Source organism: Alligator mississippiensis, chromosome 6, assembly GCF_030867095.1.
Source record: "Alligator mississippiensis isolate rAllMis1 chromosome 6, rAllMis1, whole genome shotgun sequence".
Taxonomy (NCBI): domain Eukaryota; kingdom Metazoa; phylum Chordata; order Crocodylia; family Alligatoridae; genus Alligator; species Alligator mississippiensis.
Genome location: NC_081829.1, coordinates 18991792 through 19017850, shown reverse-complemented (window position 1 = coordinate 19017850; position 26059 = coordinate 18991792). Strand labels below are relative to the sequence as shown.

Sequence of the window (26059 nt, the reverse complement as noted above, 5' to 3'; positions counted from 1 at the left end):
GACTCAGACATGTCTCCCACTCACATTCCCTACTACTTTACGTGAATACATTTGCCACTTCCTCTCCAACCCTTGGGGAACGCCTATTCTGCACCAATATTATGGTCTATCAGAAATAGCTTATTTCACTTCTAGTGAAACACATTCTTCCTTAGTTAAACATCCTGAATTTTCACAGAAATTCAAAACACCAAGGAAAAGCCAGGCTTCTAGGTACCCATAGCTTAGAAAGTGCTTTTAGAGCACTGGTACAGTGGTCCTCTCTCCACAGTTGAAGGGCAGTATGTTGCTGCTGACACCACTCACAGCTACAAGGAATTTGGACAGTTTGAACCTAAGGCTAAGAGGGAGAGCCTGTAGCATGTTACTTTCTTGTTACTGCTGCCCACAGGCCAGAGACTGAGGACCACCATTGCAAGGGAAAGAAAAGTAATAAACAAGGCTGTTATATATGCCTTATTTATACATTAAAATATAACAGCCATAAGGATTTAGGCTAGTTTGAGTGCCTAAAAAAAAAAAAATAATAATAATAACAACAACCAAAGCCATGGGATGTACCCAAATTTAAATACTGCAACCTAAACATGTTAACCACTGAATGCATTTAAAAATAACTTCTTATGGATACTTCACTACTCATCGCTTGGACAATGAAGTATCTCAAAGTCCTATGTAAGTTTGCAAACTATTACAACCAAGTTGAACAGTAGCTGCTCCATCAAGAAAAAGGCAGACAACAGGATATGGAGAAAGTTGTAACTGCAGTTTACACAAATAACTGTCTCCCCCTTGTATCAAACACATCCTCCCTCTACTTCCAAGAAGCATTTGATCAGTCAGTTCAGAAGTGTAATCATGTCCTGTAGTATAAATGGCAGTAATACAAAGCTGAGTTACTCCTGCACTAAAGTGGGAAACTAAGACCACAACTACACGAATGGTACTGTCTCAAGGTTTACCTCACTTCAAGGTTGTATCATGTATCTGCAACGTTCCCCCCACCCACCTCAGCTGAGATTTTCAAGGAACTGCTTGTAATGTGTCCAAGTGGTTATAGGTAGAAGATTCCATTGCGCAAAGTGGTACTGAAATGAGCTCAGGTTTCTGAGATGCACCTTCTATCTCAAGTGATGGTTATAGCTTCAAAGCTTCATGTAGTCCTAATCAAGGTGTACTTAAGGATAAGTGTCTTTGGAATGTCAAGGAGGGCTTAAGCCAAAGGAAGAAGTTAGACCAAAAATCCTAGGGAAAGTTGTTATTCTTAAAATTGGCAACCCCAGAGCCCTGGCTAGGCCAAAAGTTGTACCCATCCATGAGCACAGAGCAGAATTCAGTGTTCTAGTTTGTCTTTTTCTGGCAACACCTAAAAAACTAAACACCCTCCCCTTCAGGTAGTGGGCAGTGTTGCCTACCTAAATAACAATGGGCTTACTTTTAATGCCCCGTTTCCATATTACACATAGGACCATAATTATCAGATACTTCCCCCTTCACTCCCAAAAGCAGCATAATGTACAAAGGATTCTAGCCTGCTTCAAAGCAATGAAATTACAGGGCTGTCACTGGCCTTCCCAAATCAGAGGAAAGCCATCAAAAAAGATTTCATAAATGCATTTATCTGAAGTTAAACCTTTTAGAACAAGCATTAGCATATCCTGTGTTGAACACTGTGGAAAACTCCAGAGCAGCTGACCCAGGAGAAAAGCTGCATTTTCACAAGGCTTAGATTTCATAGTTCTTCACTACAGGGCACTCTTTGTTAGGATCACCACCTCGTTCCAGGTACAGGTTATTGTAGGGATATTGTTTTGGCCCCTAGAAAGGAAACAGATAAAGTTGTTTATTTGATTCTGCTATTTGATACCTATTTATATTTAACTTACGTTGAGAAAAAAAAAAAGGTCTACCACCCACTACTTAATACTCCCTCAAAGTGTTTTGTATTTTCAACACACTGGGTGCATCTACATGTGCACCATTACTGCACAGTGATTTATGCCGACTCAAGAGTAAATTTGCTCTCACAGACAGTGTCCTGGTGGCAGGGAAGCCCAGGGTGTGCCTGGGACAGAGGTAGGTGTTGCAGAGAAACCAACACTGGGAGCAGACACAGCTTCAACCCTGCCCAGGCTGAGCCAACAAGAGCAGTTCACTCCATGGGGCAAGAAAAGCAGCACCAGTCACTGCAGACATATAACGCAACCCCAGCCCTGCACGCGTGGTGCTGCCCCCTTCCCCTGCAGGGAGTTGTGGGAGGGCCTTTCCCTGCTGCCAGAACCGCAGCTCCAGCCAGGGAGCAGCATCTGGGACGGGTGCACAGCCGGGGCCAGGGCTGGTTGTCTACTCAACCACTTCCGATGGGTCTCATAAGGCAGGAACACGAGGAGGAGGTTAGAGTCAGGGCTGGGGCTGTCCAGGGTGCTGACCAGGGCAGGTTGATGGTGAGCCACATTACAGCGCCTTAAGGCATTAACAGCTGCATATGTAGATGACAGTCTAAAAATCACTTACTGCATAGTAAATGCATGTGCAGACATGCCCACCTTAAGCAAGCCTTATGGCACTATTCTGAAACAAGCATCACTTTGCTCTTCTGGATGGGAAATCTGGGACAGAAGAACATTAAGAGGCTCGTCCAAAGTCAAAAAGCAGAGTAAAACATTGTTTTCAGAAAGTTCTATTCAAAAGGTAAATCTACTCTATTCTGCTCCCTAAAGTTTAAAGTGTGGATCCGTCACAGGCAGAAACTGAAGTCTAGAGCACAATGAAGTGCAGTCTGACCTGAAAAGAGAGGTAAGACACATTTACACAGCACACTAGCTAAAAGGGCTAGTAGCCTAAGAAGGAGTAACAGATCATTCTGCAGCTGTTGCTCTTTGGGCATGAAGGAAACAATACACATCATGAATTTACTTTCACATTGTCCTAGCTTTTTATTCTACCTATTCTGCTTAATTCTAAGAGAGGGGAAGACAGTAACATTGGTACTGAAGTCAAAGAAGTGTCATGTTGCCAGGCCTTATTTCCACCTGTACAATTTGTGGTTTTTGTACACTTCTGCAAGTTAAACCAAGATTTCGAGTGGACAAACCATCACCTACTTGGGGAAGTAAGTTCACAGCAGGTGCTAGTACAGCACCCCACCACTAGGTGGCAGATGAGCAAGTAATAAGCCCTTTACCTACAGCAAACTTCCTTCCAGATAACTGCAGAAACACAAGACCTACAACAGTGCAGTTCCACTCTAGTTTTTGCCAGGGTCATTCTATATCAAATTCAAGCAAGTAATGCTGGTATAGGGCTGTATGCTAGTTGTCTGGTTCTTTTCTCCTTTCTTTCCCCTCCCTCCTTTTTATACACATTGGTCTAAAGGCTGATAACACTCGTGTTAAAAGCGCTGTGCATCGAAGTACAGCAAGTTCTAGAAAGAATCAAAATCTTCCAAAAAGAACACTTGGTTTTAAGTGTAGGGTTAATAATGCCTTTAAAACAATGCAAACAAACATACTGTCATTTTTCAATCTATTTCAGTAGCATTATTCATCCTCTAGCAGCATGTTCAGGGTAATTTCTATGTCTCATATTGTTAGAGGATATCTAGCATGCATCCTTAACAAGAGAAGCACTAACTCCACATAGAGGAGAGGGAAATGTGGTTTAACATAGGTAGACCTTTTGGACTGAACAAACCAGAAAGATCTCAGACATCCATTACAAAGGTGAATGAATAGTCTGATACACAAAGTCTAGACAAATTGTAATATTAGTTCAGGCAACATTGTGACTTTTTATTAAAAAAATCTGTTTCTGCTCAGTTCATCATGCTAGCCGTATTTGGAACAATCACCTGTGAGCCAAGCTAGCTAGAAGAACTTCACATGTACACATTATCAAATTCTTGCCTCTCCGTCTGAATTCAGGAGTCCAGAGAGGACTCCTCTCTGAACATCTAGAAGGGATAGGCAAAGCAATTACTAGAAATAATTTTCCCCTTGCCCCATCTCATTTCTCACCGCAGGCATGTAGGATGGATACTTCGCTCCAACCCAGAGCATGAATGCCATGAAGCCCAGAGCACCAAAAAACCAGATGCACATGGTTTTCCAAGGTATCATAGTGGCGGTTGTGTCAATACGGGGCCGGATAAACATATCAAAGTCCCAGTGCATCTAAATGGCAAAGAAAGAAGATCATTTATGCATTATGTCAACATCACTATGCATTTCTCAGAAAAATGTAAAGCACTTTAATATATATTAAACACACCTGAAAGCTAAAAGTATCATTCCCATTTTACAGGTGAAGATACAGACAGAGAGAGACTTAAGCGATTTGTCCAAGGACACAGCCAGTTGGAAGCATCAGATTATATCAGGTTGCATTCTACTACCCCGCTCCTATTAGGTGATGCTACATCAATTTGAAAAATCCCCTGATCCCATCTTTGTCTACTCAACCACTTCCAGTGGGTCTCAGAGACTGTCCCATTTATTCTCATGGTGTTCCTGAAAAGGCTTGGAAAGAAAGCTCAGTGATTTACAAGGGTGTTCAAGCACCAAGACATATTTGGATTGAGCGGAATTACCAGGGCAAATGACTTCTTGCCACTTCGGAGCAGGTTCTACATCCACATACATGCCTGCACAGCCACAGTCACTATTATTTTGTACTGTCTGATTAGCAATGGTTCGGGAGTTGGGATTATGGCCTCTGCAGGCTGAATAAATATACATTTAAAACTCCACCTAAAGGAGACTTTCACCCCAAAATTATATCAAACAACCTAAGTATAAGGAGTCACTAGATTGAATATGTATCCAGAATAAGGACAACTGAGTATATCCGACCATGTACTGCCTTTACTTACCCCAAGTTCTACTTCACAGAAGCTAGACCTGACAGCACAGTTGTCTGATGTGACGAGAGAACAGACTCCCACCATTACAAGGCCAACTCTTATGAGCAAGGACACAGCAACAGAAGTAGCTTTACTGTTTCACACTCATCTCATTGAAAGCACTTGTTTTCCACTGACTGGCAGGGTAAGGAGGGGGTATGAGCAACAGGCATGTCTCATCTCACAGGAACATTAGATTGGAAGAGGCCTCCCTGGCCATCAAATCCAGTCCTCTGCATTCTAAGGGACAGTAAATAGCAGTTCAATCCTTTTTCTCAGGCAATACAGCCCACCATACATGGGTATCCATAATGACTGCAGCAATTTGTGAAGTTGTATCCAAACGCTCAACAAAAAGATGATTCCCTAAACCAGGGGTGGACAATTATTTGGGCTGAAGGGCCACTTAGGGAGTGTTGGTGAGCTGTCTGGGCTGGAGAACTGCCTCCCCCCGCCAAATATATCACCAAAACTCTTGTGGCTCTATCCCAGGGCCCAGCTTCACAGCGATAGAGCCTGGCAATCTTGGGGTCTTCATGGAGACTGGCCCAGGACCCAAGCAGGCAGAGCGCACACAACTGGGCAGATGGGATAGGGATGCAGGCAGTCAAGGAGCAGCATCCAGGAGTGAGACAGGTGGGCAGAGACAGGGCCAGGTTTGGGATCCAGATCGCAGGGTGGTGACAGTGTGGGGATGGGGCCTGGGGCAGAGCCATAATCCGCTGCCCACATGCCCTTGCCCATGGAATGTGCCAGTCATAAGGATGTGCAAGGAACAGACTATAGCTCTGCTCCTGGCCCCAGCCCCACACTGTCACTGCCCCATAATCCTGATCCCAGCCCTGGCTCCGGCTGTGCACCCATCCCAGTTGCTGCTCCCTGGCTACCTGCAGCCCCATCCCATCCACCCAGCCAAGAACACCCAGCCTACGTGGGTCCCAGGCAGGTCTCCATGGAAACCCCACCCACCTACTCTGTCTGGCTTCCCCAGCAGTAGTTGTGGGGTGAATGGGCCAGGCTGCCCAGGAAGCTGGGCCAGGTCCAGCAACAGAAACTGGTAGCAGCAGCAGGAAGGAGCCGCTGCTGTGGGCACTGCCCAGAAGCAAGTCTAGCCACTGCCCCAACCCCACTGCACACCTGGGGGCAGCAGGACCAGCCACATGTGCCACAGACCAGGCTGCTGCACAAACCTGGGCCAGAAAGGGGCAAGGGACCTGGTGCAAATCCCTTAACGGGCCAGATCCAGCCTGCAGGCCATTTTTTGCCCACATTTGCCCTAAATCTTCCTTGTAGAAGGAACAGAGAAGCTGCCAAAAAGCTTCATCAAGATTTCATGGCTATTTAAAAACATACAGGAAAAAAGAAAACAAACACCATGGCTGTGATGTTGCTATGTGAAAAACATTTCCTTGATCTGTTTTAATCACCCCTCTCCAACTATTATTATCTTATTTTGATGGACACCTTTTGATACCCTGCACAGACACACAAAAGCTAATGTTTTCTCTAGTTCTCTTGCTAAGGGACAGCTCCTGTCACTGACTGATTTAAGCAACTTGGTTTAGGTTTCAGTCCTCTATGGGAAAACCATATATTCTCATCAGTAAGAGCTATTAGTTATTGGGATGCGATGCTCAAGAATGAGGAACATAGTATATCCGAACAGGAGTTCTAAAAATCTTTTTTTCAGCATCAAAAGTTTCTCACAGCTTCTGACAGCCACCCAGCATTCATTCCATTTAAAGCAATATAGAATAAAGAGGCAGTAATGAATGTACTGGCCTAACTGAAAGGACTTGCACCGATGTGACTGCTTATTACCTAACACGTTTGTAGCAACTTGGTTCTGATGCATGTTCAAATCCCAGTATGGCTGGTTTAGCCTTCTTCTTACTATAGCAGGTATTAAATTACTTGACATTTGTACAAAAGGGTACTGCTCTGATGTTCTTGACCTGTTTTCCTCCACCTCTGTGGCTGCACACCACAGGAGATTACCCTCTGTTCTCACAGACAGCACCTCTCAAAATGTTGGCATGCAACTGGACAGTGAAAACATTAAACAAATTATTAAGTTCTCATTCATTCATCATTAAGGCTCAGCAGAAGTAGCTCTAATTTAGTAAGCTGAGGACAAGAACGAGATCCAGACTCCCTACCGGTTCTCCCCAGTTTCGTCTATGAAATGGATCGTCCCAGGGATACCAGGGGTCTCTCTCTTCTTGAGATCGGTTAGGGAGTTTGGGATAATCACCACAGCTGTTCAAAACACAAAAGACAAAAAAGGAAAAAGAGTTGATACTGCACAGCATATATGGCAGCAAAACTGTACCAAAATCTATTAAAATGCAAGAGCAGAATGAGACATCTTTAGCTACCACAGCTCAGACCTATGCTACTTGTAGATTTTAGGCATGTTGTCTGCCCCCATGGCCATCGCTGTACCAGGCTGCATCTCCAGGTTGGGGTTTTTTTCGCCTTTACAAACTGAAGCTAATCCTGCGCTACACAGGATTGTGATCACTTGGCCTATAGCAACAGCAGAAGGAAAGCCAAGCTCCCTGATGTGGGCGCACCTGTGGCAGCTGAAACATCCCTGTGTACAGAGCCCAGGATGGGTGCAGAGCTGTGGCTGCCGCACCCCTCCTCTCCCACCGGATTGTGCTGAGGGAGTCTCAGGGGACTTCTTTAAACCCCCAAAACAGGTGAGAATCCCCTCCTGCCCCCTGCACCTCCCTTGCCACATTTCAGAGCCACTTCCCAGCGGTGCAGGGGCTCAGCTCACCTGAAGCAGTGGCAGTCATGGGGGGGATTTCCTCCCTGCACAGGCTCCCGGTCAAGCAGCTTCGGGGAACAGCCCCTCCCCTCCCCGTCCCGGGCCGCTCCCCCGCGTGTCACGTGACAGCCCCCTCACCCCAGCCCGTCACATGACAGCCCCCCGCTCACCCCAGCCCGTCGTCCGGGTAGGGCTCGTAGTCCGCCGGGTGCATGTTGTACTTCTTGGCGGCCGCGAGCCGCTCCTCCGGCGTGCGCGGGTAGGGGCCGGGCAGCAGCTCCTTGGGCAGGCCCGAGGCTGCGGGCGAAGACGCCGATTAGGGCGCACCGGGCTCCGCACCCCACCCCACCCCATCCCGCCCCCGTGTCCCCGCCGCCCCGAGCACCCCCCGCGCTGACCTGCCCGGACCCCCGTCGGGGCCCGCAGCCGAGCCACCGCCCGCAGCCAGAGGGCACCGCGGACGCCCAGCACCGCCATGGCTCCCCGAACTACTGCGCAGGCGTAAAGGACGGCAGCCGCGCGGGGGCAGAAGAGCTCGAGGGCGGAGGGCGGAGCGCGGCGGGGACCAGCCGCGCTCGGGAAGGGTCGGGACCTCCAGCTCGCTCCCGGCCCTTGCTTTACGTGTGGCTGGGTCGGGGCGGCTGCACAGGGGTGCTAAGAGAGTAGACCGTGGGTTTGTGCGGGATGGCTGGGGTAGGGATGGTCCTTCCTGGGGCAAGCTGACCTCGAGGTCCCTTCGGGCCCCGATCTCCTGCCACCCTGCGCGGGGTGCTCCTGGCAGCTCTGCAGAACCAGACTCCTTGCAGCGCGCTTTCCAGACAGGCCAGCTCTAACCCGCACAATCCGGTGTCATTGCTCAGATCATTAGTACCCATTTGGGAAACACTCTTCGCTGCGGAAGCTCCCCTACGTTTCCATATCCCCGTTTTGCTCCCCAGGTCACTCCAACGTTATGGGAGCACCCCTGCTTTCCCGCTCCGCTCCTTACGCCTACGCCACATTGTGCATGGACGCAGCCAACTTAGCTTTCACCTGCTGAGCCTGGGTGCTACCAGCAGCACGGCCACTGCCGCGTGGAGCTCAGCGTGTCTGCAAAATCTACCTGGGACGACACTGGCCAAGTACTTAGGCTACTGGGCTCCGTGATGCTGTGGTTGTTCTGCTACCACTACTCCAGATCAGGTCAAACATATTTGGGGGCATCTGGATTCCCAGGCCTGTGGGCCTGGAAGTTGAACATAGGTTGCTGGCCGAGTAGAAAATCTGAGACATGGATATTCATTTTGATTAGATATGGGTAATGATCAATATGGATGTTGAGATGAGAGATGGATAAGGGTAATGATAGGTGTGGATACTGAGCTTGGATATTTGGAATTTAATTGGGAATGGCTTTGGACTGATACAGATATATATATTAGTTTAAAGCCAAGTCAGTTATGTCTACAGGAATTGTAGTCACTAGTGGAGATGTACTTCTTGTCTCTCATCCACACTGCAACTTTACAAAAATCTATTTCCCTTTCCCCTTCCTCTAATCTTGCAAGCCTGCCCTGCCAGCACTACAATATTACAGCAACTTTGCTGTTTTCCCATCTTTACCATGATTTTGCTTACACGCATACTTTGCATGACTTCCCCCACTTTCTCTTCTTCATTTTTCATCCTCAATGCTCAGTCCCAAGTCACGGCATAACAAGAATTCTCCACCTTTTTCTCTGACTGTAGATGGAGTCAGAGCCTTGGTCTGCAGTTTAAGTGACTGCCAATGTTCCTTTTGTTTTAAGTTATTAACAAAGTTTCCTCCCAAATTCAAGTTTGTATTTTCCTATATCAATGGCATCAATTTACACCAATAATTGTTTTATGTGCTATTTTCTCATAGGCAGAAATGCTGTTGGTTTACATTAAAAATTTACACCACAAAAGAGACAGTAACAAAAAACATTCCACTTATATTGGAGGATATATTATCTTTTTATGATATAGTTTATAGTTTGCTGAGTGAAATAGGCCATAGTGGCAAAAGCACTTTTGTGTTGGTGAAACCACACCTTCATTAGGGCTTTTGCTGGCAGGAAATGTTCCCCAAAAAAATATCACAGCTGCCTGTGGCATTGCAATGCTAGCAAAAGTTGCTACATAGACTTAACCTTAAAGCAGTGGTCACCAACCAGTGGATCTCGATCCACCAGTAGATCTCAAAGCCTCTTGGAGTTGATCTGAGGCTGGGATTGGGGGCTGAGTGCCCGCGTACATGCATGCACACGCTCCAGCCCAGCAGGTCAGTCCGTGGGGGAGGGAAGGGGCAGGGGCTAGATTGAGGCTCCCACAGTGAGGGACAGTGCCACAGAGGCAGGACTGGGGGTAAATTGAGTGGGGCCCGACTGGGTGGGACTTACTGCTGGGAAGGCTTACCCCCAAATAATTGCTCCCCACAGACTTACCTGCGGGGAGGGGGGGCAGGAGGCACACATGGTAAATTTGGGTGCTTTTAAAAGCCAAAGGTGATCTCCTACTTAAAAAGGTTGGAGACCACTGCCTTAAAGTCTCCTTCAACACATATGACAAAGAGAAAACGAGGTGTCAATTCCTTTATTTCTAAGGTGAAGCCTTCTTACTCTGTTGTTCAAGGGTAGCTTATACATTAAAGAAGTGTTTCTCAACCCATGGGTCGCAACCCAGAAGTGTGTTGCAAGAATATATGAAAGGGTTGCAAGCAAACTTTAAAAATGGATTCTCCTTTAAAGGGGAAAAACGTGGGAAGCCATGGCTTTTCCCTTGCAGGCTAGCAGAGGCCCAGCCTGCGAGAAACTGCTTGGGGCCCTGCCTGCCCCACACACCCAAACCCTGCCCCACACACTGAGGGGCTGGGCAGGGGCAGCAGGTCGGGACTGGCTGTCAATGTTTATAAATGAATCCTGGTACAAAAAAGGTTGAGAACCACTGCACTAAAGCAACATGAGAGATTTTCATTTTCAGTTTATGCCTACCAGTCAAAACCCTACATTCAAGAAGCAAAATCTTCCATCTAAAAATATGATTTAATCAGACATTGTTATTATAATATTGACTTAAAAGCTAATACATGAAAAGGGCATTGATGTGATATTTCACTCTAGATGTCATCATCTGAAACAGGGTAATAAGAATTTATTACGGATATTATCTTTCAAATACAGGGCAGCATCTTATGGAAAAGTAGGATCAATACTAAATAAGATCAATTCTGTAGCTAGTTCCATTATGCAAATTGCCTTTTTTGTATTTGGTATCAATATTATTAAAGTTAATACTGGAATGTAATTGTCTTATCTTGGTGGAGCTAGGAAAATATGAACAGCTGAAATGGCATGTTAATTTAGTGATGTTATTTTTCAAATGTAGGCAATATGTTATCGTAGATAAGATCGATATTAACATTACGGATTCTACAGTTTACTTCATTATGTAAACTCTGTGGTAGTTGAACTCATTTTCCTTCAGTTATTCACATCAGCCATAATGGGTAATGTCTCTATAACGATCTACATTATAAACCTTTGCAGATCAAAAACTGCCCTGGATAATGTGTCATTAAACTCATTTGTTCTAATAACAACATTAATTATGAACCTACTAATTTAATGAATACAGTGATGAACCACAAAGGTGTACCTGAAGTATAATGTGTGTCATGGGGTGAAGCGTTGGGATTTGAACTTTTAAAAAATGTCTTATTTTTAGATAATGTTTATTTAAAGAAACAAATATTTGGTGAAGTTACTATCTCAGTTATTAAATAAAGCTACTGACTTAGGGCCCAACCCTGCATCATAAGAGACACCTCAGGTTTTACCTTTGACTCCAAGTGGAGCAGCATCAATCCCAGTCCTGAAAATGCTATGAAGTGTAGTGCTTTCTGTTGCTAGGTCCACATATTTGCAAAACAGAACCTTCACTTACTTCCTTGTATCTGGATTCAAACTTCCTAGCTGGTTGGATCCTAAACCTTTGCTTGCTTGCTGCTGAGCTATGTTCTCACTTGATTTTCCAAGTCTTCCACAGAAATGGGTCAGGCTACCACGACTAGGAAGGCCCTCCCATATTTTAGTCCCAATAGCTGGGATACTTACCTGGGAAGCAGTAGACATAGGTGCTAGGCCCCCTCACCCACAGGCAATTTGATTTTATCATCTCTCTGACTTCTCACTCTAGTGTGCCAACCACAGGCTACAGGTTAGGCATTATTCAGATGTTTCTCCAGCCCTCATTTTGAAGATGTTCTCTTGGGCAGCTAAGAGAAGGTGAGAGGTGGGAGCAGGAAAATAGAAGAGGCCACAGGTTGTGTGTACATATGCTGTGTGCTCTAAGATGGCTGCTACTCTGCAAAGAAACTGGTCCTGGTTTTTAGCTTGGAATTTTGCTCCCAATTATGCAGGGACTTCCCCACTGTACTTTCTGTCTCTTTTATCCAATGAGTGTTAAATACAAGGTATAGTGGCTTAGCTTCAAGAGGAGTCATAGAATCATAGAAAAGTAGGGTTGGAAGGGACCTCAAGAGGTCATCTATTCAAGTTCAACCTGCTGCTCAAAGCAGGACTATCCCTAACTGATATTATCCTAGCCAAGGCTACAGGCCCCGCATGCACCCAGGTTTTCAGTTTTCATTTCATTTGTGATCTGAAGCTACAGGTGATTCTGAATGGAAATACAGTCATTATTCTTGCATCAAGCAAATAAGTAAAAATATACTTTTAATATGGGGGGGGCATCTTGGCCAATTTGTAACTGGCAACATTTCCCAAGCCATTACTGGCATCAAAACTGACACAATCCCAAAGTATTTCCATTAATTAAGAGACATTGTGCTGTTTGTGCCTTGCGTTACTGTTACTTAAAATCAGTGGCGAGAAGCTATCAACTAAAATATTAATTTATAGTAAATGGTTTTGAATCCTAGTGTCCTCTGGAAAGACCACCCAAACACAAGGGAAGGGATGAACCTTAACACAATAACTTTGGAATGCCACTATTAGTGACATTAGCATAAATGATTTTGTTGAGAAATTAAAACATGGGCAAAAAACAAAAAAAGGCCTGGTGAAAATGTCTCTGTTTTGGTAGGAAACCCATCTGTGCCTGATACTTTAAGTAGTCTCAGTGCTGTCTTGATGGGAAGTGCAGCTGAGCGTATAGTTCCCAGGTCTGTCCCTGGAGGGGCAGGGGGTGCAAATCAGGGCAACTGCCCCAGGCCTGCACTTTGGGGGGGCCCATGGAGCCCGGTTGGCTTTGCGTCCAGCTGCTCGCCATCCCCTCCTCACCACGTCCGGGCACCCCACAGGCTGATTTGCCTCAGGCCCTGCACCTTGCGACGGTCGTCTCTGACAATTCCCCATGGTGTGTACCAGATCAGGGGATTTTATCATAAGCTTTGTGATGCTGGTGTTTCATCTCCTCTGTTCCTGAAGATCTGTGATTACGTGGGTATCTCAGCTTTCAATCTTGTTTCTTTTAAAGCAAGTTTCCAGCCTGTGGGCTGTGGAAGAGTTGACTGGAGGAAGTCTAGGTGCTCAGAACAAAAGACAAATCAAACGAACCCAAAGTGGAACGTGTTTAAATGTCCGTGACTCCCTACTCAGACTCAATATCTGAATCCCAGGGATGGGCAAGACTCTACAAGTGACGTGAGCTGTCCTGCCTTGTGCTCGACACCACAGCAGCCACTGAGGGTCCTGCCTGCACCCTGCATCTTGGGCTCCATCAGGTCGAGACCCCCTCATCCCGGGAAGGTCCATCAAGGATGAAACTGGAAGAAAGATACTCCGAGCTGAGGCCTGCTTCTGGCCCTCAGGTACGTCGCAGCTGCAGCGGAGCAGGGCTGGCCCCGTGCTGTCACGTCCACCCCCACTTCTCCGTGAGCCGATGCCCGCGTGTTCTCCCAGCCCTCCCGCCCCAGCCCCGGGTGCTGCCTTGGCGCAGGGAGACCAAAGACTCGCTCCGCTGAGCCGCCACTAGGGGCCCTCCATGCCCCCCCGGCACTTCCCCGCCTTAGCGCCCGCAGCGCCGCTGATGCCCCTTGTTCCCCGGAAGAGGCCTCTCTGGCTCCCCGTCTCTATGGTCTGCCCCGTTTCCGGCATCGCTCTGGGCGGGGACGGAGGGCGCTTCCGGTTCCGGGTTCCCCAGTTCGGGCGGTGATGGCGGCGGCCTCCTCTTCTTCCTCCTCGGCGGCGGCGGGGGGCTCCGGGTGCCGGGCGGAGCCGGAGGACGTGGCGGCGCTGCCCGCGGGCCCCGGCTGGAGCGAGGCGCAGTTCCGGCCCTACACGTTCGGGACGCGGCCCATCCCGCGCCTCAGTCACGGCGACCCACGCGCCGAGGAGCTCATCGAGAACGAGGTGCCTCCCGCGGGGGAGCGCCCGGGGCGCCGCCTGCCTCGTCCCCGCGCCTCTCAGCTGCAGGCCCGGCTCGGGGGGGAGGGAGGGAAGCGGGGGGCGAGACCCTGCTGCTGCTGCTGCTGCTGCTGCTGCTGCTGGAGCAGTAGGGTCAGCAGGTGGGAGCTCTGGGCTGGGTGCATGTGAACCCCTCGTGGGAGGCAGGTGGCCCGTGGGCCACCAGTTGGGCAGCCCAGACCCAATTCACGGAAGAGCAAAAGCAGGCTTCTTCTCTGGCCCAGGGAGCAGCCCACTGGGTCGTTAGTCCTGCAAGCAGTTAGACTGCCATTTGTTTTTGGGTGCCTGTTTCCCTTTTCTCTCTGTTTGTACAGTGAGGCTCAGTGATGTCAGTTTCCTCTTGCTTGCAGGGGATGTCTCTTTCCTGCTGCAATGTTTGGGTTGTGAAACTTGCAGGGAATCGGGGATACTTCCTTATGTGGAAACATGCCTTTTACAAAGCTTAAATGTGCTGTCAGATTTGAACTGGGTGAGAAATTTGGGGGATACACCGCAGCGGCTGGTCATGCAGTGGATTTCATGGGTCAAACTAAAGTCTTTTGTACCTTTAGCTCAGTGAAATGAATGTACTACCTGTAACTGCAAAGCTATTAAAAAGAAGGTGGACATGTAGGTTTCAGAAACATATGTGGTCTCTTCTGCTGAGTACAGGGAAAGTATTAGTGCCGAGACTGTGTGTCTGTAATCCATTTATGGGGCAGAGCACATGGCTAGATCCTTCCCTAGGGAGGGTTGTGGGGCATGTGTGGCCTGTTGCTTGGCCTCATTTTCCAGTGGGTGGGGAGTGTGAAACAGTGCTGAGCTCTTGTCAAAGGGACCACTAAAGATCAATGCAAGTATTTGTATTGACTGCCTTCATAACAGAGCACTTTGCTGTAGTATGGTTTTTTTTACCTGCTAATCCAGGAATCAAACCTGGGCTCTATCACAAGGCTACACAGAGTAGTATTACATATTCCGTATTGTAGAGTTATGGGTATTTTGTACTATCTTCTAAGGCACCTGGATACAGGTTGCTGTTAGGATAGAAGGACCACGTTGTATAACCCAGTTGGGCAATTCCTATATTGTTCCTTGAGATGCTTCTTTGACTGGTTTACAGGGTTGGTTGATAGAACCTGACACTCCTCCATGAGCTTGTCTTAAAACTTCTCATCTTATGGTTATATATTTGGGACTTTCCTCCCCTCCTTCTCAGACCATGTCAGCTGATTGTCCTCCTCTTGCTTCAAAAAGGAAACTTGATAGTGGTAATCAGTTACTCATCTGGTTTCTCCAGAGTTTCTTGAACCAATGCACTTCTTGGTTTTTTTTTTCTTTATCTAGGAGCCAGTGGTGCTGACTGACACGAACCTGGTATATCCCGCCCTGAAGTGGGACCTGGATTACCTCCAGGAGAACATTGGCAATGGAGACTTCTCAGTGTATAGTGCCAGCACACACAAGTTTTTGTATTATGATGAGAAGAAAATGGCCAATTTCAAGAACTTCAAGCCCAAGTCAAGCAGGGAAGAGATGAAGTTCACTGAGTTTGTTGAAAGACTCAAGGAAGTTCAGCAGAAAGGGAGTGGTGAGAGGTAAGTGAGCCTTGGAGAGGTCTCTGGTTATCCATGCTTCTTGGATGGTTATCCATCCATCCGTTGTATGATAAGTTGAGGTTTAGGGATTATGAGTATGGAAGGAGCATGTAGCCTTTTTTTCCTTTTCCTGAGGTGTTTTGTTCCTCAAGCTTGGTGTTTGAAAAGGGTGTTTTTCAGGTTTATCTTTGCTATGTCCAAGCCTTAATAAGTTTCAAAGTTGTATGTCTTCAGTTATGACCTGGCTTTCTTTCAGTGGTTGGCAGGAATAGGCAGGAAAGGCTCCATACTCCTTCACTTTCTTATCTGATTCTTTACCTTATTTCCCGCTTCTGGTGGAAAGAGCTTAACTTGGCAGCCTTGGAGAATAAAGGCCCCAATCCCTAGGAGAGGCCCAAGCACTAACAGTCAGCCTTCCCCCTGTCAGTGCTCCACGTATGCATGTTACCTTTTCCTCAGGTGGGTGATGGGGTAGACAGGAAGGGGGGTTAGTCTCTGGTGTAGGCTGGTTGGTGTATCTTCCCATGCTACTAGCAAAGGTGTAAATTAATGCTGTGTCCGTGATTTGATTGTGATGTTCATCTGTTAGCAGCTAAGTTAAACCACCTACTCATTTCACCTAATTCACCATGCAGCCATCAGATAGGACCAACTCCTGGATACTATGAACATTGGCTGGATTTGAATCGGCTATAGAGAACAGAGTAGTTGTGTGTCCCCATATTGGGCCCCTGAGCCTTTGTTGCTTCTGTGGCTTTTCCCTTTCAGATGGCATGTCAAGATTCAGCACACTGCTCAGGAGCAGCTTTACTTGTATTTGACTGCTGAACCTGGGTATTGGAGTATTAATATGCACTACTCATGTGCAGTGAATGAGGTTCTCTCTGTCTCTTGTGTGGCTACAGAGCAAGAACCAATGTTCGGATGTGCCATTGAGCTTGGCGAGCTGAGATCTAATAGTTATGTTAAGGCTCTTTCAACCTCATCCTGCCCAAACAAGCTCTTTATTGGAAAGGTTCCTCAAGGATTTTAGTGTCTTAATTTAAGAAGAAGGGCTAAGTTTAAGGGTACAGATTAATTTGACTTGGCTATAGACAATGGCTGTCTGATACATTGGGCTTTTTAAACCTCCCTTTTAATGAACTTGCTGGTTAATTTCTCCTTGCTCCAAAGCCTAACACTAAAAGTCCTTCTTTCAATATATTATTATTTGAACCAAATTTGAATCAATTTCCTTTGTCAGAATTTCTGTAGGGTGAAGTTTGACTCAGGTTTTCAGAACTCTTCCCTTCCATAGACATGAATTTCTTGCACCCCAAGGAATGACAAGGTTGAACGGTTATAAACTCCTCCAAGACTGTTTCAGGCTGGACATAAGGAAGAACTTCTTTACTGTCCGAGTCCCCAAAGTCTGGAATAGCCTGCCATCAGAGGTGGTTCAGGCGCCTACTTTGAACACCTTCAAGAGAAATTTGGATGTTTTATCTTGCTAGGATCCTATGACCCCAGCTGACTTTCCTGCCCCTGGGGCTGGATGGTGATGGTAGAATTTCTAAAAATAGTAGGTGTCTCCCTCTTTTTGAGAGAAGGTGATTTTTCAGTGTTTATGTGAGACTTATCTTCAAATCTACCTGTTTGTAATAGTAAAAGGGGGGCAGTATATATGTGTGCATGTGGAGTGAAAGGGAAATATTTTTGACGGTAATGAGAAGATGCCTTTTTGTATGAACAGATACTTAATGCTCACTCTTTAACTTTTCTCTCTGGAAAATGCAGGTTGTATTTGCAGCAGACACTGAATGATACAGTTGGAAGGAAGATTGTGATGGATTTCTTAGGCTTTAATTGGAACTGGATTAACAAGCAGCAGGGGAAGCGTGGGTGGGGGCAGTTGACCTCCAATTTACTGCTTATTGGCATGGAAGGTAAGCAACTGACTGATTATAACACTGCTCTCCAGGAGGGTCATTGGTGAACTTGAATTCTGGGGGTCATTTTCAGCTGTTCTGACCACTTCTCTCCAGAATTAACTGACCTCTCGTCGTCTCAGAAGCAGCACTGATAACTTACAGGGAGTTTCATTTGTGCGTACACTTTTTCTGTAATCCAAGTTGTTGATAGCGACCAAAGAATGCTGTAGTTGTTTGGAGAAGTTTCCATGGTTTAATTGCTCACTGTAGTTTCAGCTCTCTGCCATCGTATCAGAGTTGTGGAGTGCATTTTGAATTAACAATAGTCATGTTAATGTAGCTGCCCCTGGTCTTTATCAGTGATGGGTGAACTGATCCTATACATTCCTGTATTGGTTTCTGGTTTTTAAGTGCACAGAATGTTACATTCTTTTTCCAGTCTCTGAATACTGCAAGAACAAGCATGCAATATGTTGGTTAAGGTCAGAATGCAACCTGTTGTGAGCTAAGCAGGAGTAAGCCTGTTCAGAATGTCAGGAGATGTTGGAATTAATCTTTCTGAATCAATATCAAGCCAATGCCATAACATGGTGTTAGTGAGCAGCATATTGGAGGAAAGAACTGTCTTTCAAATTACTTCAGTTTGATATTGCAACATCATATAGTGCCCTTAGGATTTTGAAGGTAGGCACCTGATAAGTGTAGAATTGGAAATCAATTTGGGAACTGAAATGTAGGCTGAAGTTTCAGAAAACATGTGCTTTACTTCATCATCTTCATGCAGGACATTTTGGTGGAAGGCGAATATTTCTTTAATCTCTCATCTGGTTTGTGAATTTAAGCAGTTCTTAGGGACATGGGGATGAGATTTAATCAAACTGCCTGTCACACTTGAATTACCAGTCTTAAGCTCCTTAGAAATTGATGGCTGTCTGAGCTCTGGCTGTTACTTTCACTGTGCAGCTAAGTAAGCTAATCAAACACACGTAGTAAAGCTCCTACCTTCACTGTATGCTTTACTAATTTAAAGGAAAAACTCCATATAAATGCACTACATAGACTCTTGCCAAAGGCTTGTAACTTGGTCAAACAACATCCAGTTATTAAGAGTCACTCAAAATCATTGAGGTATGTCTTTGGGGCCAGTTTGCAGAGGTGAAAAGGAACATCTTTCTGGAGTTTGCTGTCTTGCAGTCTTATTCTCTTAACCACATTTAGCATTTGACCATTGTAGTTTCTGAGATACCTTAACACATAGATGAAGTCTGAACCAGTGCAGTGCTGTTGAGTTTGCAGATTGCCTGACAGTGGCTCAGAATCCCAGTTCCTTTTCTAAGGTTTTTCTTACCATTGAAGTCTGATAAGTGTTGATCGTTAACTGCTTCTTCACTGGACAGTATTCCGGTCCTTTCTCTAATGATCATGTTATAGAGACCTACTCTGAGGGGTGGTCTGGCATCTCAAGGAAGTGGATGTCACTTTTTTTTTTTTAAACAAAGCTTGCAAAAATACTGCCACTTTCTAATCAGCCCCTTAAAGCCCTATAGAGTATATTTATCTCCTCCCCCCCATGCTAAGAGCTTTTATGTTTTTTAAAAGCTCCTCCCCTTTTTTACTCAAACAGCCAATCCTAGCTTTCCTTATCTCTGCTACTTTGCCCCAGCCTTTAAAATAGAGATGAGAGTGTTTCTGTCTGGTGACTATCAGCCTCTTTCTTTGTGCAGGGAACGTGACACCAGCTCACTATGATGAGCAGCAGAACTTCTTTGCTCAGATCAAGGGCTACAAGCGGTGTATCCTGTTCCCTCCAGATCAGTTTGAGTGCCTCTACCCCTACCCTGTGCACCATCCATGTGACAGGCAGAGCCAGGTGAGAATAATGACTGTGGTGAATTGGATCTGTTCTCTATTACACACAGAAAGGAGTACATTTGGGAAAGTTGTAGCTATGTGGAAGATATGCTGGATCTGTATTGTGAACTGATTCCTACCTTGCAGCTGAGCCACTAGAATGTCTGCATCAGATCAGTTATATTTGGTCTCTGTATTGTAAAATTGGACTCTGCTGTGCCTCGGTTATGCAGTAGGTTACACATCAGCATCACTTCGAGGCAAATGTGTTCTTGTAATAGAGTGGACAGAATTCTTGAGTTTGGCTACTAGCCGTGAGCTGAACAAGTCATTTAATTCCTCAGGTGTTCAGTTTCCCCATCTGCTGTCTACTATAGTAATGATGTAAAACTTCATGTTGCAGATACTTTGAGAAGTGATAGATGTGCAAAGCATTGTCTTCTGGGCTCTTGAGTGCTAATTTGTTAGCTGAAGAGCATAACTTTTTTGGAAATGTTTCTTGTCTTCCTCTTGTTTGCTTTGATCCAAATAAGTTTTCTTTCAGTCTTGAATCATACATTCTAGGAATATAAACATCTTGTTTTGCAATAAAATAGCTGGGGGACTATATCCTTTCTCTTTACTCTTCTTCTTCCTGTTTCATTAATTATTCATGGAGAGTTGGGGCAGGCAACTATACTGCATTAGGGAGGGAGGGTGAGTTGAGGAGGGAATTCATGCTCATGCATGCACATCAGCTGAATCCACTGCAACTGTTTTATCTCTCCACTCCTATTCAGCAGTAAGTGAAATTGAATCGCAGTAATTTACTCCTGAATTAATTAACCTAGTGGGAAATTATTGCAGTTTAGCTTCCATTTGCTGTGGGCTAACAGCAGACAAAACAGTTAAGGTGGATTCAGCTGTTAAGCCCCTTCCTTTTAAAAGGGGTAAGATTCTTTTATCTATCCCCAACTTGAGAGAGACAGAGTCCAAGAAATCTTTTTGATGTAGCTGTCATTCAGACTTAACACCACAGTAGTTGGAAGCATTTTTGCAGGTATTTGTTGTACAGAAGTGACCTGCAAAGGACAGATCAACAGAAGGATGCAGGACTGGGAGAGCCTGAAATAGAGACTGTCTATGAAAAAGATACTCTGCTTAGTTCCATATGTTTTGTTCATCAGTTCTATGTTCTTATCTTTTCTGATCCTCCAGGTGGACTTTGACAATCCTGATTATGAGAAATTCCCTAATTTCCAAAACGTGGTTGGCTATGAGACAGTGGTGGGCCCGGGTGATGTTCTCTACATCCCTATGTACTGGTAAGGAGCATGCAATGAGCTGGCACATGACAGGGCTGGGATGAGAGGTTAAAAGGGATGTGGAGCACATGGAAGTTTAAAGGGAAAAGATAATCTTTTTGTTGGAACAGTGCTGGGCTTCAGGAGATCTTGGTGTTATTTCAGGCTGAACTGCATACTTGCTGTGAGGTCTTAAGCAGATCTTTACCACTCTTTGCTTCCAGTCCTTGTCTGTAAATGAGAGAAAAACTACTTCCTACCCTGGAGTTTTGAGGTGTGTGGGGTTTTCAGATGCTATAGTCATATGTGCCACAAAAATGGTTAGATTTCAGTAACTAAGGGGAGTTGTACAAAGGTCAGATGGGGGGTTTTGTTGATGGCAGAGGGACAAGACAAGGTCACTCTTCAGTAATATGGCCCTCTGCAGTATCTAGGGATGTCTCACTTTGCAGGAGTTTCTCTCTCCATCTTGTGCCGTTTCTATGCAGGTGGCATCACATCGAGTCTCTGCTGAATGGGGGAATTACTATCACTGTGAATTTCTGGTACAAGGTAAGAACATCTCCTTCAAACTTCTTTGTGGTGGTTCGTTATTTCATAGGACTTTTCCCAACTTCTCTGGTGCTGCAGCATGAAGACAAAACAGTCTTTGTCAAGTGTGGCTTAACATTACAGCAATAATTTTGCATGTAGGATTTGTCACTAGAAAAGACCTGAATTTTGTTCTGTCCATGGTTTGGCATGAGAGAACATTGTTGCTAATTATCTGTGATGCTTGGTTGAGTATTTCCTATCAACACAGGTGATGCTGGGAGAAGGCAGACATTTCAGTAAGAACACAATGAGCTATTCTTTATTTTCAGGGTGCCCCTACTCCAAAGAGAATTGAATATCCATTAAAGGCTCATCAGAAAGTGGCGATAATGAGGAACATTGAGAAGATGCTGGGAGAGGCCCTGGGAAACCCACAAGAGGTACAGTTTAAAAAGAAATGCTGCCATTGCCATTGAAATAGATGAGTATGGTCTGCAGAACTTCAGCCTCCAGCAAATTGTGTGGCCTTGAGGGAGAAGGGGCAGTGCAGCAGTATTGTTAGTGGCAAGTCTTAACACTCTGACCTCACAGTGCCTTGGGATTACAAAATGATGAATCCCTCAAATTATAAAGCTTGGGATCATTTGTGCATACCACAGTATGTTGTATCATTGGAAACCAGACTCTTCACCAAGACTTGTTATGCTGTATTCTGGATATTGCCGGACAAACATTGCTGGTCAGAAGATAAACAGAGGATGAATGACAGTATCAAGGGGGTAATGTTTCAGGGCAGTTAGGGCAAGGTCCGTAACTAGCTTCTCACTGGAATACAGTATTGTTTTGTCTAGCTGTCCCAGGCTGAGAGCCACCTCATTCTGATAACACTCTTGCTTCCTTCTCTGCCCCCTCTCCCCAAGCCTGGTTTCTGATATGACTTTTAACAACTAGTACAGAGGTGGGCAAAATACGGCCTACGGGCCAGATGTGGCCCGCCAGGCCATTCTATCCGGCCTGCGGACCCCATAAAAAAATTTAGAAAATTACTATTTATCTACCCCTGGCTGCTTGTCATGCGGCCCACGATGGCTTGCCAAAACTCAGTAAGTGTCCCTCCACCTGAAATAATTGCCCACCCCTGAGCTAGTACCTCATAAACTGAAGGATGAAACTAATATTTGGAATGTAGTTTCTCTCTGAAAATCCACTCTTCTGCTGAAGTGGAAGTACTGGGTGCTAAATACAAACATCTTCATGACAAACACATTTTTCCAAGCACTGATCCTGAACTGTCGATCAGTTCAAGAACATGTTGGTGTCTGAAAATATTTAGTGGTGTTTTCTAGCACAAGCATCTGGTATCTAGGTGATCCCCCAAGGGAGGTGCCTTTTTTCTTTTTCTTTTTTTTTTAACCAAGATGTAAAAGGCATTTCCTGGCTATTCCAAGGCAATGTTTACTGATAGGTCAAGCCATGGTAAACATCTCTGTCAAGTTTTTCATTTCAAATGATCTCAAAATATCACGCAGATTATACAAGGAGAACATTGCTTTGCTCCGAAATAGCCTCTGAATTTGGTAGTTCATTTAATACGTAGTGTCCAGCAATATAGAACAAGTTTAGGACAAGAAGTGAATTAAATGGGTTACAACTGAAATTACAGGTGGGATTTTTTTTGCATACAGAAGTTGTATTTAGTATACCTGAGCTGGGATTTGACCAGGACACCAAGCCTTTCTTTTGTGGAAAGATATGAAGTATCTTTGAGATTGGTCTTGTATTTCATCTGAAAGATGGTACAGTCCTCTCATGGCATTGTCGTGGTTCACTATGAATTGGGCCAAATGTGTTTTCTGGAGTATAAATAACAAACTCCAGTGTTGCCAATCTTCTGTTTTCTTCACCTTACTTAGTTTGTAGGAGCTGATAATATTACAGCCAGAGATAGTAAGGGAATGGACTTTTGCAACCTCTGTTGTGGTGCATGTTCTGTGGCTAACAATCTCTCTTTGTCTTGAACAGGTGGGTCCCTTGTTGAACATGATGATTAAGGGTCGGTATGACTAAGCCCTAGCTACCTGGGCGACTGTTGGAGCTGCTTTGTTCACAAGCAATGGAAGATACTGAGCGCTAGTATTGCACGCAGCACTTAACAGATTGATGGGTTCTTGGCCCATCCCTGTCCCGCCTCACAACAATTTAAGGGGACTACTGGAACTGCAAAACCATTAGCCCCCCTCTTCTTTCCCCACTGTCATCCAACTGAACCTTCCACCTCCCAAGAACGAATCTGCACTTAATGGGCAAGAATCCATCTTCCAGTAACTGTGTTTTCCCTGTGTGCTAAGACGAGAAGTGTGGCTTCAGGCACTCAGATGTGTTCCTTCTGGGGTTTAAAGTGTATAAAGGACAGTTTGGGAGGGAGCCAGTTGTGATCTTGTTCCCTCAGCCTCTTGGAGTTCAAGCCCATTAGCTGGGTTTCTGTGGTGCTTGCAGTGACGCATGGTATCTGAAAACTGGTATGGAAAGCCTTAGCTTTTCGTGACCCTCTTGTGTTAGGTCTTGTCCCTGCTGAATCCTGGCACTTGTAGATGGTGGGAATAAGCATGTGATGACTTTGGTATGAGGAGCAACTGGGCAGATGATTTGGATCCCCCTACCCCCAAGACATTTATGCTCAGGGCATTGGAGCTGGGTACGGAGTAGAATGATTGAATCCATATAGTATGTGCACGCAAAATCCCACCCTTTCTGAGTCTTGCTTCTTGTATGAAGCTGGTGGGGAACCTTTTTTCTCCTGTTGACAGATTTCTTTCAGGAGTGAAGGTTTCATTCCTCTCTTTCTAAAGTCACAGTATGATTAAAAGTGGGTGTAGTATGGTAAAGGGCCATAGACACGCCAGGACACTGACCAAGTCTCCTATGATTAAGCCGCATGAAAACTGATTTTCAGGGGTCCTGAACTGAGAGACTGTTGAATGACCAGTTCAGAATGAGACGCACACAGCTTCCCTTTTCTCCACCAGGGGGTGCCAGTTCCTTGGACAAAACAGAAAGTGCCCTTTACTGGTAAGCTCAGCAAGTAGTGTGTGTGTGTGAAGCTGTCAGGTGCTCAGTGTACCAGTTTGGCTTGTGCTGTTGTGTTGCACTTTTTCTTGTACAACCGTGTGGGAGAAGTGGGGGGAAGGTTTTTGTTTAAGTGTGTTAAATTTGTTTGAATCCTTTGGACTTAGCACGGTAGCCTCAGAAATGGAAAGGCAAGGACTTGGAAGCAGCAGAGCTTCCTTTTTAGAGTCCCAGCAACCTACCAGAAGAGCCATCAACCTCTTCCTAGTTGTTTTTCCTTGCAGAGGCTTCCAATTCACATGGGGACATGCTCTAGTTTCTCATCATGCATTGCTATGCTATTCCTAGGCGGTCTATTGAATATGGCTGTAAGTGATCATAGAAATTAGAGGTGGTATAAGCTGTACTGGGTCCCATTTAATGCACCCCAGTGACCAGTGAGAGCTAGTTCCTTTAACTTTATTTCCTAGTGCTTTATCTCCTTTTCTCTTTGGGGCCTATCTTGACATGCAGGTTTCTGTGAAGTTTACAGTCCAGGCAGGAGACAACACTAGGGAAATCCCATTGTATCTTTATCTAGTTCTGTGCTACCTTGTGCTGGGACAGTTCTTATAACATTTACAGTGAACTTTCCTCACATAGAAACAGAAGAAATACTTAACTGAATTGTCTGACAATATCTAGTGGGTTCTTTCAGTTTTTTGAATTGTTCTCAAAGGCTGGTTACAGGTCTGGTGTCAAGAGTGGCACAGTGGGCAACAACAGACATCTCGTTACAGAAGATCCCCATGCCACTGATTTAGTAAAATGAAACCCCAGGTGAGGGGGCAGCAGGAGACAAACTTCCTCTCCAGAGCTCTGTCTAGATCAGAACCAAGGTCACTCGGCAAGTATTTTTCAACCCTCCACCTTGGAGATGGAGAAAAGGAGAAACAATCAACGTCTTCTGTCTCTGGCTAAAACTGAAGTCTTCCCAAAAGTTGTTGGAGTGTGGGCAAGTCCTCTTGCCTTACTTAGCGGATGGCCGATGTGGACCTTATCTACATGACATTGTTCAGAGCACAGCAGTCATATGAGCTGCTAGCTGGCGCCTCCATTTTTGAATCCCACGATGTGAGGTCCAAGTGCCTCACAGAGAGGATGGTACATATGGAAACTATGGGATTTTTTTTTATTGCCAAAGGTCTAACTTTTTAAGTGTCTGAGCAGTTCTTGCTGCACTTGACTGTCATGAAAGCTCATTTACAATGCACTGATGGACTGACGTTTTCCATCCCTCCACCCCCCTTTCCATTTGTGCTTTCAATGCCCCTGCAATGGTATCGGGAAGCTGTGTGTGTTTTACAATAGGGGTGTGAGAGAGAAACACATGGTACCTTCTGAAGTGTAGTTCTTAAATACAACCAATGTTGAACAACAGAAGTGTGTGGCTTTTATTCTCTGTGAGTGCTGGTTCCTAAAGCAGAATATACCAAGTTAAGGCATTCATTTTTGTGGGAAAGAGGACATCAGCAAAGCATCCATAATCCAGTGCTTGGAATTCTTCAGCTTTTAAATTCTTTAAAGAAGTCACTACAGGTCAAGGGTGCCCTATTGCTGGCCCTTTAATCTTTTAACAAATATGGATAGTGCCAGTGGTGCAGTGTAACAGGGTAACACCTTCAGTGGCATTTTTAAGCCTACGAAGGTACCCAAAGTCGTTTGATAGCTCAGTTTTCCTCTGGGAACAAACTC

The 26059-nt window shown here is 45.4% G+C and overlaps 2 protein-coding genes across 2 annotated transcripts; one reads left to right on the top strand and one right to left on the bottom strand.

Annotated features, from left to right (window-relative positions):
- Positions 1-1598: 1598 nt before the first annotated feature.
- NDUFB8 (NADH:ubiquinone oxidoreductase subunit B8) lies at positions 1599-8188 on the bottom strand. Its single transcript, XM_006259646.3, has 5 exons — positions 8075-8188; positions 7847-7973; positions 7060-7159; positions 4017-4172; positions 1599-1818 (listed from the first exon to the last, which is right to left on the bottom strand). Exons 1-5 carry the CDS (start codon positions 8151-8153, stop codon positions 1726-1728), a joined length of 555 nt encoding a protein of 184 aa, XP_006259708.1. The 5' UTR covers positions 8154-8188; the 3' UTR covers positions 1599-1725.
- A 5614-nt stretch (positions 8189-13802) lies between these two features.
- HIF1AN (hypoxia inducible factor 1 subunit alpha inhibitor) lies at positions 13803-25747 on the top strand. Its single transcript, XM_006259647.4, has 8 exons — positions 13803-14050; positions 15431-15681; positions 17458-17606; positions 19316-19461; positions 20640-20746; positions 21214-21277; positions 21589-21699; positions 23282-25747. The coding sequence occupies exons 1-8, from the start codon at positions 13853-13855 to the stop codon at positions 23324-23326; spliced, it is 1071 nt and encodes a 356-aa protein (XP_006259709.2). The 5' UTR covers positions 13803-13852; the 3' UTR covers positions 23327-25747.
- Positions 25748-26059: the final 312 nt, after the last annotated feature.

What these genes read in the sequence shown, in the direction of transcription:
- HIF1AN (XM_006259647.4), top strand. Translation starts at nt 13,853, where the DNA reads ATGGCGGCGGCCTCCTCTTCTTCCTCCTCGGCGGCGGCGGGGGGCTCC. An exon ending in CAGAAAGGGAGTGGTGAGAG is followed by an intron (nt 15,682 to 17,457) that starts GTAAGTGAGCCT and finishes TGGAAAATGCAG; the next exon opens with GTTGTATTTGCAGCAGACAC. An exon ending in CCCTGGGAAACCCACAAGAG is followed by an intron (nt 21,700 to 23,281) that starts GTACAGTTTAAA and finishes TGTCTTGAACAG; the next exon opens with GTGGGTCCCTTGTTGAACAT.
- NDUFB8 (XM_006259646.3), bottom strand. Translation starts at nt 8,153, where the DNA reads ATGGCGGTGCTGGGCGTCCGCGGTGCCCTCTGGCTGCGGGCGGTGGCT. An exon ending in CCCGACGGGGGTCCGGGCAG is followed by an intron (nt 7,974 to 8,074) that starts GTCAGCGCGGGG and finishes CTTCGCCCGCAG; the next exon opens with CCTCGGGCCTGCCCAAGGAG. An exon ending in TACCCGGACGACGGGCTGGG is followed by an intron (nt 7,160 to 7,846) that starts GTGAGCGGGGGG and finishes TGTTTTGAACAG; the next exon opens with CTGTGGTGATTATCCCAAAC.